At 29.5% G+C, this 14,775-nt stretch overlaps 1 protein-coding gene across 1 annotated transcript; it reads left to right on the top strand.

Annotated features, from left to right (window-relative positions):
* Positions 1 to 365: 365 nt before the first annotated feature.
* On the top strand, positions 366 to 1,946 carry LOC6048005 (probable cytochrome P450 4d14). The gene has a single exon (XM_001864938.2). It carries the CDS (start codon positions 390 to 392, stop codon positions 1,896 to 1,898), a length of 1,509 nt encoding a protein of 502 aa, XP_001864973.2. The 5' UTR covers positions 366 to 389; the 3' UTR covers positions 1,899 to 1,946.
* The last annotated feature ends 12,829 nt before the right edge of the window (positions 1,947 to 14,775 follow it).

Below are 14,775 nucleotides of genomic sequence, written 5' to 3'. Positions count from 1 at the left end.
ATCATGTTGGGACGGATGGGAAGCTCGTTTTTTTTTTGTTCGGGACAGAATCAGTGCCAAGAAGCTTGGTGGAGAAAGTACTGGGATGAAAATATTGTTTTTTCGTGTCGAGGCTATTATTGCCACATCAAGTGAGGCGAATAGCTCAGTGTGGCTAATGAATGTTGAGGAAGAACAGCTTGTTGGTTTGAAGTTACTGGAGATTTCTACTTTATTTTTTGGCGATGAAGCAAATTTTATAAAAGAAATTTAAACTTTGACCAAGCTACCAACAGAGGCTTATGCCTGCCTCCGATAAGACTAAACCAGCTGAGCTGATAACCGTCGTATAGCGACGTCTTTGTCCAGCACCTGCTTCAGTTTATTTTGGTCCAACGCCGCAGCACAACATGCTCGCGTTGATTCTGTTTACGGCGCTGATCATCGCCGTCGCGTACATCTGGCAGCAACGATCCCGGCTGCAGCAACCTTTCGTGTCCGTTCCGGGACCGCCCGCGCTGCCCCTGCTGGGAAATGTTCACCAGCTGGTGACGAAGAGCTCGACGGAGATCTTCCAGTACATGCAGGACTTGGAGCGCGCGTACGGTCGCGTTTTCAAGATGGACGTCATGAGCCAGTTTTGGCTGTTCTTCACCGACGCCAAACACATCGAGCAGATTATGACCGGAGCGGAGTTCAACTGCAAGAGTGACGACTATGATATGCTGGTGGAGTGGCTCGGGACGGGACTGCTGATAAGCTGTGGCAATAAGTGGTTCACGCACAGGAAGGCGCTGACGTCAGCGTTTCACTTCAAGATCTTGGAGAACTTTGCTCAGGTTTTTGACGCGAAGAGTACGATCTTGGCGAGGAAGTTTTTGAGTTTTGAGGGGAAGTCGGTGAAGATCTTTCCGTTGGTGAAGTTGTGCACCTTGGATGTGATTGTGGAAACGGCCATGGGAATCACGTCGGAAGCACAGACCAAGCAGTCATGTTACACGGTGGCCGTTGAGGACATCGCCGCGATCGTGTTCCGGAGGATGTTTGACATACTTTACAATACAAAGTGGATCTTCCAATTGACATGTTCGTATGAACCGTATAAGAAGCATTTGAAGACGATCCACGAGTTCACGCTTGGTATCATCGAGAAGAAACGACAAGCTCTTCAAGAAGCTGGTTCAACAAAGGTAACAAATAGTAAAGAGGACTCTGATGTAGGACTCAAGTCCAAACAAGCCTTGCTGGACATTTTGCTACAAGCCAAAATCGACGGCAAGCCACTCACCAACGAGGAAGTCCGTGAAGAAGTGGATACGTTCATGTTTGCCGGACACGACACCACGGCATCCGCCATCACCTTCATCCTCTTCTCCCTGGCAAAGCACCCGGACATTCAGCAAAAGGTCTACGAAGAAGTTCGCTCAGTGTTTGGTGATGCCAAGGACACCCCCACAACCCTTAGCAGTCTCAACGACCTGAAGTACCTGGAACTGGTCATCAAGGAGTCCCTCCGGATGTTCCCCCCTGTTCCGTTCATCTCCCGCAACACCTCGAAACAAGTCACGCTAGCCGGACTCACGGTCCCCCCGAACACCAACATATCGATTGGGATCTACAACATGCACCACAATCCGGACTACTTCCCCGATCCGGAACGGTTCGTGCCGGAACGCTTCGAAGCGGAACGCGGTGCCGAGAAGTTGAACCCGTACGCGTACGTTCCGTTCAGCGCCGGCGGCAGGAACTGTATCGGGCAGAAGTTTGCCATGTACGAGCTGAAGGCGACCATCTCGAAGGTGGTGAGGTGGTGCAGGGTGGAGCTGGACCGGCCGGACTACAGGGTGCAGCTGAAGGCGGAGATGATCCTGAAGCCGATGGACGAGATGCCGTTGAGGTTTCATCCGAGGGGGGAATAAAACGACGTCGTCGTGCTATCTTGTCGCACCCGCGTTCCGAGAAAAACGCGTTTTAGTGTTTGACCTTGAATAAACAAAAACGAAAGCTCGCAATGTAAACAATAACAAACAACATTGCATTGTCCCGAAGTTTGTTTGAAGTTGGTTGCTGGAGTCGCGAGTTCTGATTACGAATGTTTACGGTAGTCTAACTGGTACGTGCGTCAAACGCGTTTTGACCTGAAATCCCTTTGGTCAGATGTCGCACTTACTTCAATTGTCAGGGAATCACAAGATTGAAACTACTTTCTAATCTAATCTAATCAGACCCTAGCGCAGCCAATCTTTCGAAGGGATCCTGGAGAGTGCCTTAGGTTAGATGACGCCTAGCACTCTTCTTGACATTTATTAGCATTTGTAGTGCGCCATTGCATTAGAATGCATTGAAACATCACAAGCGTTAAAGCGGCCAGGCCTACTGCGTAAAGCCGTATCGCAGAGATGATTCGTAATTGGGTTGAGTTTGAGCACTGAGTGTTCGAACAACAACACAACTCTGAATCGACAGGGGAGGAAGAAGCGTGGGGACACACCACCATACGCTCCGAGATTTGGTTGTATTCGTTGGGAGCACCATGCTAAGAAGGTTTGGTACTCCGGGACCCTCTGGGATGGGACATTGTATTTCCACGAATGCCCTGGACACTATTTGCCATGGTTATAGCGCCACAACTCGCTCTGACAAGATTGAAACTACTTTCATACGTAAAGTGACAAAAATGCACGAAGTTTTTTTCGGATTTCATTGAATATCTCAGGATTAATATCGAATTTTGGATATCTGTGAAGGTCAGAAGGTGAGGCATTGTGAGCTGCATAAAATAGCGTTCTTAACTCAATTTGGCCAGAAAAACACGTACGACAAGTTAGCACGACAACGACGAAATGGTGATAATCGAACAATGATTTTGTTAAATCTATTTGAAGAAATATTCATACAATAGGAAGGAATCCACACGGCTCTTAACGTATTCTTTAACAAGATTTCTACTCGGCTTTAGGTATCTGAGATTAACGTCAATAACTTCAAACAACGGTATTTGGCTTATTATGGGTTATTACCAAAACTTTATTTCGTAAAGCAATCAATAACACGCATACTTTGAGATGTCAATTTGAATGAAATAGACATCAGATTCGATTTCAGCGATCCAAATCACTCCTTAGGACCTTGAAAGAATGTCTTTGAACAGTTATTTCAAATCATGCAAAAAAAAATAAAAGATTAGTTATCACATTCTCAAAACTCAGCAAAACACTAAATTTCTAACTTTTCCGTCTCTGCAACATAATGATGATAATCCCCATATATCATAAAATAAAATCATCAAAACACTCAACTTTAATTTGAGAGCCCCGGCACCGAAACTTTTCACATTCATCTCTCGCACGTTTGCCCTCACGAAATTGACGCCGGTAAAATTCTGCCAAATGTGACACATAATTTGAAGCAACTTTTCCACCCACACAGACACACGAGACACGCCAACTCTCAAACAGCAGCATAACTTGATTACAATTAAAGCCTCACGATGCGCAACCCCAAAAGTGCCCTAATAAACGTGTCACCGTCTAAAAGGAGGGAGGGGAGGTACTTCCACGCCCCAACTCCTTGCTTGGTGGCGTGACGAGGTGCTACACCGAGTGAGAGAGTGATATCCCCTGAAGAGTTTCACAGTCTGAAGAAGTGCGCCAAGAGGCGTAAAATTTGTCATTAATGTATGCACGGTGTCGACCTTCTACCGGCGGCGGTGGCAACACGGCCTCCAAGTGACAGTCACACGTGTGCCACGCCGACGGTGCCCGGGTATGAAGAGTGTTGCCTTGATTTTATTGAGGGGGATGGGAATAGGTTACGTAGCGTAAACCCATTAGAAATTATCATTTAAATGAGTAATTCTTAAGTTTTTTGCAATTTATTTCCGCAATTTGAATCCATACAGTATTTTTGTCCGATGAAGTTAGTTTATTTCGACGTGAAAACAGTTTTAAGAAGGAGTCCTTCTTGCAAATGAGTGATAGAAAAGCTATCAATAGATTATCTCTGCACCAAAAATATCCGAGACTATAGACAAATCCAGCGAAAGCTCAACGCTGCTTTTTGATGGTGAGAGATTTGACAGCTCCCATACTAAATGTCTCGATTTTCAAACTTTTTGTTAATTATCTTTTAAAATAAAATACTTAACATATGAAAACTATATATTTTTGGTGCCCAAAAATCCTGCTGAATCGAATGGTGTACTTATTTCGATTGCAAATTTTTTGAGCAGTTTTCATTTTAATAATATTCTAGACACATTTTGTGCACCTAATCAATCAATACTTTTATCATAAATAATCATTTTATTGCTTAAAATTGAGTTTTCCTGAGCTCCCATATTCAAATACATGGAAGCTGTCATTTCTAACACCATTGGCCACCTAGCGGCCATTTCAAACTGGATTCATCTATAGCGGCCGTCACTGTAGCTTGTGAGATCTCTTCTTGGGTCTCGTGATTCCTAGCGATGTCATTCTCTCTCTATCACTCCTCCTCTTTCCTTCGGCTATGCGCTCTCACCGCTGAGTCTTTCAATCTCTCCAAAAACTGCAATGAGAGGACGCGAGATAGCGATTAGGAGCCGACCACGCATGACGTCCCATTAAACTGCGTTGGCAAAATTGGGTGTCTGCTCTACAACATTGTAGAACATTGTTACACTCTAAAAAATAACCCTGCAAAGTTAGAAAAAACCCGCAATTTTAAAATGAAAAATTTTGTTCTAAATGAAAAAATGACCCTTCTGGGTCAATGTAGATTTAAAAAGAACATTAAATTTCCCATAAAATGACATGTTCCAAAAATTTTTACAGTCGAGTAACGGAAAATGGGAGAATTTTTAAAACTTTTTTAGTGTTTTTTTCGATGAAAAATACATTTTTTCGGAATTCTGAGTACGCCATCAAATCGGGCGTCTAATTTTACATAAAAGTCCCTTTGACACCAAATTTCTATCTCATCACCGTTTCAGGCTGCAAATTATTGAAAAACACCTGTTTTTTCGCATGTTCAAAAATGGAAGGGGTCGTACCGCCCTCCGTCACGAGATAGCAAAAAACGGACCTCGGATTCGTGATCAGGGACAAAAGTTACCCTATAGGACAAAGTTTCACGCAAATCGAAGAGGGGTCGGGGCAACTTTTCCCGATTTCGTGTGAGTTGGTAGAGAATTACCCAATATTATTTACATATATTTGTATTTTGTAATTCAAAAATTACTGTACATATCTCAAAGCCATTGCATCGTATCAAAAAGTAACCAAAGACAAACATGTAAGAAATTGGACGGGCTTAAAAATACACTGAAAGAAAAATACACGCCATTTCTATTAGGTTTTTTATTTTGTAAGCTTAAAAGTTAAATTGTAAGTTGATTTCACGATTTTTTTCGTTCATTTTTGAGGAAATAGCCTAAGATGTTACAAAAAGACTCACGAAAAATGCAAGATATCATTTGCTAAAACTGTTTCCTTGAAAAAGATCTAAACGTCAAAATTTTCAAAAACCAATGGTTGAAATTGATAGATTCTCCATATTGAACATGGTTCTTTGTCCAATTATTGTGAAGAAGCAGCAGTTTTAAAAATAAAAAATGTTGCAAAAGTAGGTTTTACGAGGGTTGAACTATTTCCAGCTTAGGCCGTTGCAAATATTTTTTGAAGTTTATGTCCCTCGACTCTGACCAGGGGGTAGCAATAAAATAAAAAAGTATAAATATTTAAATTACGATCCATGGTTTCAACATTTTAATGAAAAAAGTGTTTTAAAATGCATTTTAGATTGTTTTCAATTGATTACACTTCTATTTTCATGGAAATTTTGAAGTTTTTTTTTGCCCCCTGATTTTCAGACCAACTTTGGAGGGGGGTGACATAAACTTGATAAATATTTGCAACAGCCTTATTCCAGTAAAAAAAATCAATCTTGTTGTACAATTAAACCATATACAACAAAATCTTCTGTATAGAGCAAAAAAATATTTTTTTCCCTAAATGATTGTTCAAGTTAAAATGAAAATTCTATAACAAAAAGTTTACTTAACAGTTAATTTTTTTTTTCAAAAAGCTGAAAAAATACCTAAAATTTTAATTAAAAAGATAAAAATAATGAAATAAATGAAAATTTATTTTTTGAGATGGAAATTTTTTTAAAAGAGAGTTTTTTAGTGATGGTGAAAAAAGGTCAATGTAAAAGTTAAAGAGGAAAATCCTACATTTACTTATAAATTTGCAAAACACTGCTCTTCAGTTGGCAATCGATTTGCTTCAATATACAAAGAGTTTTTTTTAATTGCGGAAAAATGTGTGTTAGAATATTTAAAAAACACTGTACTTGATTATTTACCTCTTTACTCGCTACAACTGTTACAAAACTAATTTTTTTCAAAAGCTCACGTTGTCGAACAAATTTTCATCGTAAAATCAAAAAACAAGTGGTTTTGAAAAACATTTTTTTAGGTTATTTTCATTTAAAAGTCAAATGCAATGTTGAGAACAAAATTTCACGCTAATGATTCAAATACTTTCATTTCGTCGTGATTGTATTTTGCCGTATGAACTTTTTTAGGCTTAATTGAGTCTAGTCCGCCATTTTGTTCAGCTTTAAATTCTTCACTTTTTGTCTTAGATTCCCAAAACGCGATTTCAATCCTGGAAAAGCAATGTTAATTTTTAAATCTAGTATCGATTAGACCGCGCTTTGAGAAGTGTGGTGCTTCGTTGGACGCGCAGTCCTGTTTTTTCGTGATAATTTTCGTCTCTTTTGTGTTGCTATTTGTGTGCATGGGATGATTGGGCATAATAATTGAATAATGCCATCAGGGGCGCCGACTCTGTGGGGGCACGGTACTTTTTGCCCCCCCTAAAATTTGGCTGGGGGGGGCAGCCCATACATTGTGCCCCCCCAGAAATTTTGGAAGAAAAATATTCTTATATCAAATATAAAAAAAGGAAATAATTAAAAAATAATATCTAAAATTTAAATGGAACATTGTTTGTACACACGGATTGAACTCTTGTAAGCGAATCCGTAAAATAGGGGAAATTCTCGTATGTTTGGCAGGTTAAGCACTCGCTCCTAACTCCATCCAATTTGCTGATTTTCACTATTTAAACAACTAATTTTGCAAAACTTTTGATAGAAACTTGCTTGCTCACTTCTTATTGAGCTATTTATCACTCGAGTTCAGTTGAAAACGCTTTTAATTAGCTTTAATTGAATGTCAAAGTTCTGACCTGCCAACATTAGAGGCACGCTGGAATTAGATGCTGTTCCCCTAGTTCAGAAACATTTGTTGTTTTCGAAATCGCCGAAATTTTTTGAACAAAAACGTTTACAATTTTCTGGATGTAGATGCATTTTTTTAAATCGACAACGTTTTATCTATACCACTGTGCTCTCTAAGAAAATCAGTATGCTTAGTACAAGAGCACAGAGGCATCGGTGAATGATTTGAGAGATGTCGTCAACACAGATTTTACGGGTTTGCTCATAAGAATTCTATCTGTGCACGTTGTTCCAAAAACAAAACCAATGTACTTTTCCAATAGCACTTCATCTACAATCAAACTTACGCAAACTCTTGCGAAAACAATCATCAAGTTTTCAAACGCAACATTCTGCGATTTGCCATTGTAGATCAGGATTTAGCGAACATAAACTGAAACACTTTTCAAAATAATCATTTGTTGACTGCTTTACATTTACAAAAATGCTGATAAATTCGATAATTTTTTGGGTAATTTTAGAAAGGATTTGAAAAGATTTCAAATACATTTGTTGACCGTTCTATACCAATTTTAGCCGAAAAATACAATTGTTTCAAAAAAAGTATTTTTTTGAAAACTAGCGCACCACTTTACTGAGAAACCAACAAATTAAAACCTAATCTGAGCCAATTCCACATTATAATCATTATTATCTTAAAAAAAACAAGCGTTTTGCCTTCTGCAATTTATGATCGATTTAAAAAAAAGGCTGTAGAAATTTTAACTGCACCCTCAAAAAATATGCCAAAAAATCAGGGAGTAGAGAATAATACTAAAAATAGAACATTTTCAGGAAATCAGCATTATTGAGTATTGGGAATCCATTTTAAACGTGTTTGGTCGTATTCTAAAATCTAAAATTCTTAAATTCTTAAATTCCTCAATTATTAAATACTGAAATTCTAAAATTCTAAAATTCTAAAATTCTGAAATTCTAAAATTCTGAAATTCTGAAATTCTGAAATTCTGAAATTCTGAAATTCTGAAATTCTTAAATTCTGAAATTCTGAAATTTTGAAATTCTTAAATTCTTAAATTCTTAAATTCTTAAATTCTTAAATTCTTAAATTCTTAAATTCTTAAATTCTTAAATTCTTAAATTCTTAAATTCTTAAATTCTTAAATTCTTAAATTCTTAAATTCTTAAATTCTTAAATTCTTAAATTCTTAAATTCTTAAATTCTTAAATTCTTAAATTCTTAAATTCTTAAATTCTTAAATTCTTAAATTCTTAAATTCTTAAATTCTTAAATTCTTAAATTCTTAAATTCTTAAATTCTTAAATTCTTAAATTCTTAAATTCTTAAATTCTTAAATTCTTAAATTCTTAAATTCTTAAATTCTTAAATTCTTAAATTCTTAAATTCTTAAATTCTTAAATTCTTAAATTCTTAAATTCTTAAATTCTTAAATTCTTAAATTCTTAAATTCTTAAATTCTTAAATTCTTAAATTCTTAAATTCTTAAATTCTTAAATTCTTAAATTCTTAAATTCTTAAATTCTTAAATTCTTAAATTCTTAAATTCTTAAATTCTTAAATTCTTAAATTCTTAAATTCTTAAATTCTTAAATTCTTAAATTCTTAAATTCTTAAATTCTTAAATTCTTAAATTCTTAAATTCTTAAATTCTTAAATTCTTAAATTCTTAAATTCTTAAATTCTTAAATTCTTAAATTCTTAAATTCTTAAATTCTTAAATTCTTAAATTCTTAAATTCTTAAATTCTTAAATTCTTAAATTCTTAAATTCTTAAATTCTTAAATTCTTAAATTCTTAATTCTTAAATTCTTAAATTCTTAAATTCTTAAATTCTTAAATTCTTAAATTCTTAAATTCTTAAATTCTTAAATTCTTAAATTCTTAAATTCTTAAATTCTTAAATTCTTAAATTCTTAAATTCTTAAATTCTTAAATTCTTAAATTCTTAAATTCTTAAATTCTTAAATTCTTAAATTCTTAAATTCTTAAATTCTTAATTCTTAAATTCTTAAATTCTTAAATTCTTAAATTCTTAAATTCTTAAATTCTTAAATTCTTAAATTCTTAAATTCTTAAATTCTTAAATTCTTAAATTCTTAAATTCTTAAATTCTTAAATTCTTAAATTCTTAAATTCTTAAATTCTTAAATTCTTAAATTCTTAAATTCTTAAATTCTTAAATTCTTAAATTCTTAAATTCTTAAATTCTTAAATTCTTAAATTCTTAAATTCTTAAATTCTTAAATTCTTAAATTCTTAAATTCTTAAATTCTTAAATTCTTAAATTCTTAAATTCTTAAATTCTTAAATTCTTAAATTCTTAAATTCTTAAATTCTTAAATTTTTAAATTCTTAAATTCTGAAATTCTGAAATTCTTAAATTCTTAAATTCTTAAATTCTTTAATTCTTAAATTCTTAAATTCTTTAATTCTTTAATTCTTAAATTCTTAAATTCTTTAATTCTTAAATTCTTAAATTCTTAAATTCTTAAATTCTTAAATTCTTAAATTCTTAAATTCTTAAATTCTTAAATTCTTAAATTCTTAAATTCTTAAATTCTTAAATTCTTAAATTCTTAAATTCTTAAATTCTTAAATTCTTAAATTCTTAAATTCTTAAATTCTTAAATTCTTAAATTCTTAAATTCTTAAATTCTTAAATTCTTAAATTCTTAAATTCTTAAATTCTTAAATTCTTAAATTCTTAAATTCTTAAATTCTTAAATTCTTAAATTCTTAAATTCTTAAATTCTTAAATTCTTAAATTCTTAAATTCTTAAATTCTTAAATTCTTAAATTCTTAAATTCTTAAATTCTTAAATTCTTAAATTCTTAAATTCTTAAATTCTTAAATTCTTAAATTCTTAAATTCTTAAATTCTTAAATTCTTAAATTCTTAAATTCTTAAATTCTTAAATTCTTAAATTCTTAAATTCTTAAATTCTTAAATTCTTAAATTCTTAAATTCTTAAATTCTTAAATTCTTAAATTCTTAAATTCTTAAATTCTTAAATTCTTAAATTCTTAAATTCTTAAATTCTTAAATTCTTAAATTCTTAAATTCTTAAATTCTTAAATTCTTAAATTCTTAAATTCTTAAATTCTTAAATTCTTAAATTCTTAAATTCTTAAATTCTTAAATTCTTAAATTCTTAAATTCTTAAATTCTTAAATTTAAATTCTTAAATTCTTAAATTCTTAAATTCTTAAATTCTTAAATTCTTAAATTCTTAAATTCTTAAATTCTTAAATTCTTAAATTCTTAAATTCTTAAATTCTTAAATTCTTAAATTCTTAAATTCTTAAATTCTTAAATTCTTAAATTCTTAAATTCTTAAATTCTTAAATTCTTAAATTCTTAAATTCTTAAATTCTTAAATTCTTAAATTCTTAAATTCTTAAATTCTTAAATTCTTAAATTCTTAAATTCTTAAATTCTTAAATTCTTAAATTCTTAAATTCTTAAATTCTTAAATTCTTAAATTCTTAAATTCTTAAATTCTTAAATTCTTAAATTCTTAAATTCTTAATTCTTAAATTCTTAAATTCTTAAATTCTTAAATTCTTAAATTCTTAAATTCTTAAATTCTTAAATTCTTAAATTCTTAAATTCTTAAATTCTTAAATTCTTAAATTCTTAAATTCTTAAATTCTTAAATTCTTAAATTCTTAAATTCTTAAATTCTTAAATTCTTAAATTCTTAAATTCTTAAATTCTTAATTCGTAAATTCTTAAATTCTTAAATTCTTAAATTCTTAAATTCTTAAATTCTTAAATTCTGATACGACGCTCTTCCGATCTATTCTTAAATTCTTAAATTCTTAAATTCTTAAATTCTTAAATTCTTAAATTCTTAAATTCTTAAATTCTTAAATTCTTAAATTCTTAAATTCTTAAATTCTTAAATTCTTAAATTCTTAAATTCTTAAATTCTTAAATTCTTAAATTCTTAAATTCTTAAATTCTTAAATTCTTAAATTCTTAAATTCTTAAATTCTTAAATTCTTAAATTCTTAAATTCTTAAATTCTTAAATTCTTAAATTCTTAAATTCTTAAATTCTTAAATTCTTAAATTCTTAAATTCTTAAATTCTTAAATTCTTAAATTCTTAAATTCTTAAATTCTTAAATTCTTAAATTCTTAAATTCTTAAATTCTTAAATTCTTAAATTCTTAAATTCTTAAATTCTTAAATTCTTAAATTCTTAAATTCTTAAATTCTTAAATTCTTAAATTCTTAAATTCTTAAATTCTTAAATTCTTAAATTCTTAAATTCTTAAATTCTTAAATTCTTAAATTCTTAAATTCTTAAATTCTTAAATTCTTAAATTCTTAAATTCTTAAATTCTTAAATTCTTAAATTCTTAAATTCTTAAATTCTTAAATTCTTAAATTCTTAAATTCTTAAATTCTTAAATTCTTAAATTCTTAAATTCTTAAATTCTTAAATTCTTAAATTCTTAAATTCTTAAATTCTTAAATTCTTAAATTCTTAAATTCTTAAATTCTTAAATTCTTAATTCTTAAATTCTTAAATTCTTAAATTCTTAAATTCTTAAATTCTTAAATTCTTAAATTCTTAAATTCTTAAATTCTTAAATTCTTAAATTCTTAAATTCTTAAATTCTTAAATTCTTAAATTCTTAAATTCTTAAATTCTTAAATTCTTAAATTCTTAAATTCTTAAATTCTTAAATTCTTAAATTCTTAAATTCTTAAATTCTTAAATTCTTAAATTCTTAAATTCTTAAATTCTTAAATTCTTAAATTCTTAAATTCTTAAATTCTTAAATTCTTAAATTCTTAAATTCTTAAATTCTTAAATTCTTAAATTCTTAAATTCTTAAATTCTTAAATTCTTAAATTCTTAAATTCTTAAATTCTTAAATTCTTAAATTCTTAAATTCTTAAATTCTTAAATTCTTAAATTCTTAAATTCTTAAATTCTTAAATTCTTAAATTCTTAAATTCTTAAATTCTTAAATTCTTAAATTCTTAAATTCTTAAATTCTTAAATTCTTAAATTCTTAAATTCTTAAATTCTTAAATTCTTAAATTCTTAAATTCTTAAATTCTTAAATTCTTAAATTCTTAAATTCTTAAATTCTTAAATTCTTAAATTCTTAAATTCTTAAATTCTTAAATTCTTAAATTCTTAAATTCTTAAATTCTTAAATTCTTAAATTCTTAAATTCTTAAATTCTTAAATTCTTAAATTCTTAAATTCTTAAATTCTAAATTCTTAAATTCTTAAATTCTTAAATTCTTAAATTCTTAAATTCTTAAATTCTTAAATTCTTAAATTCTTAAATTCTTAAATTCTTAAATTCTTAAATTCTTAAATTCTTAAATTCTTAAATTCTTAAATTCTTAAATTCTTAAATTCTTAAATTCTTAAATTCTTAAATTCTTAAATTCTTAAATTCTTAAATTCTTAAATTCTTAAATTCTTAAATTCTTAAATTCTTAAATTCTTAAATTCTTAAATTCTTAAATTCTTAAATTCTTAAATTCTTAAATTCTTAAATTCTTAAATTCTTAAATTCTTAAATTCTTAAATTCTTAAATTCTTAAATTCTTAAATTCTTAAATTCTTAAATTCTTAAATTCTTAAATTCTTAAATTCTTAAATTCTTAAATTCTTAAATTCTTAAATTCTTAAATTCTTAAATTCTTAAATTCTTAAATTCTTAAATTCTTAAATTCTTAAATTCTTAAATTCTTAAATTCTTAAATTCTTAAATTCTTAAATTCTTAAATTCTTAAATTCTTAAATTCTTAAATTCTTAAATTCTTAAATTCTTAAATTCTTAAATTCTTAAATTCTTAAATTCTTAAATTCTTAAATTCTTAAATTCTTAAATTCTTAAATTCTTAAATTCTTAAATTCTTAAATTCTTAAATTCTTAAATTCTTAAATTCTTAAATTCTTAAATTCTTAAATTCTTAAATTCTTAAATTCTTAAATTCTTAAATTCTTAAATTCTTAAATTCTTAAATTCTTAAATTCTTAAATTCTTAAATTCTTAAGTTCTTAAATTCTTAAATTCTTAAATTTTTAAATTCTTTAATTTTCGATTTTTTTCAATATTGAATTTTATAGTTATTTTTAAATTTCTGATTGTTTAAATTTCTGAATTTTTGCTTTTGATTTCTTAACATTTCCAAGCCACAAGTTTTTTAACCCTAGAATTTTTTTATACTATTAATATTTTTTAATTTTGAAATTTTGAATTTTGTGTATCTGTTTTTTCTGAATTGCAGATTTGAAAAATGGATGTTTTTTTATCTGTATTTGTATTTTTAAACTTCTGAAGTTCTAAATTTCTGCTTTTTACTTTTGTTTTTATTTTTAGAATATTTTTATTGTTGAATTTCTAAATATCTGATTATTTTTATTATTGACTGTTACTTCTAGAAAATAAGTGAGAATATGACAAAGAGAAGGAATTCACCTTAAAAAATATAAAAAAATTCCCCCCAATTAACATTCTCAATTACGTTTTAATAAATTATCTTTTTTCTTAGAAAAAAATATTCCGGATGAAAAAAAAATCGTATCACATCGTAATAAAGTTATTAATATTCGTGACAAACAAGAAACAGTAACATCTAATCGCCACTCTTACCAATCGATTTCGAAAAACAACCGTGCCCCCCCAACATTTTGGACTAGTCGGCGCCCCTGAATGCTATCAAAAGTGCAGTGTTTCTTAGGACGCGCAGTCCTGTTTTTTCGTGATAATTTTCGTCTCTTTTGTGTCGCTCTTTGTGTGCATGGGGTGATTGGTTTTATGTGAGTAGGTTTTATGTGAGTAGGTTTTATGTGATTAGGTTTTATTTTTTATGTTATTTTCTTTCTCTCCATTTCCTCAGTGTGATTTGCGATGCCTTTCCGTCGAGTCGTGTTTTTTTCGCGTTCGTTGTCGGTGTGTTTTTCGTTTTTTTTTTCGCGTGCGTGTATGTGTGTAAAGGTGCGGCTGGCTCTGGTTGTCATCGATGACAATTGAGCCAGTCTGATTTGCGATGCCTTTCGGTCGGGTCGCAGAGTTTTTTCGCGTTCGTCGTCGGTGTGCAATAACAACAAAACCTTATCATACCATTTCAGCTCGATAAACATCGTAACTCGTCGTTCGCTTCGTTAATCAGTACCCCACTAAACATGAATCATGTAAAACTCGTAAAAACATCTCAATTAAAAAGTCAGACTGTTAAATACTTCATCATTTAATTACAAATAATTTTGGTTCTATCTTTCCACAGCCGGCTGTCTAAGATAAATCCATTTCAATTAAAAGTTAACAGCCGATAAACGGGAAATGTCTCATCCGCAGCATCCGATTGCTTGCCTTGAGAATAAAACATAATACCTTTCAACAAACACTATGATTTTGGGTCGCATCATCATCTTCTATGATGAATCCTGACCAAACACCCTATCCTACTAACAAATTTTTAGGTTCCTGGCGCTTGTGGGGTGTAAGCACAGAGTAAATCAGCTGCCCTAGTAGCAACCTGCGCTAACTAACATTCCCGTCCCTTAAA

This window comes from Culex quinquefasciatus, chromosome 2 (assembly GCF_015732765.1).
Source record: "Culex quinquefasciatus strain JHB chromosome 2, VPISU_Cqui_1.0_pri_paternal, whole genome shotgun sequence".
Lineage (NCBI taxonomy): Eukaryota > Metazoa > Arthropoda > Insecta > Diptera > Culicidae > Culex > Culex quinquefasciatus.
This window is presented reverse-complemented; position numbering and strand designations above follow the sequence as displayed.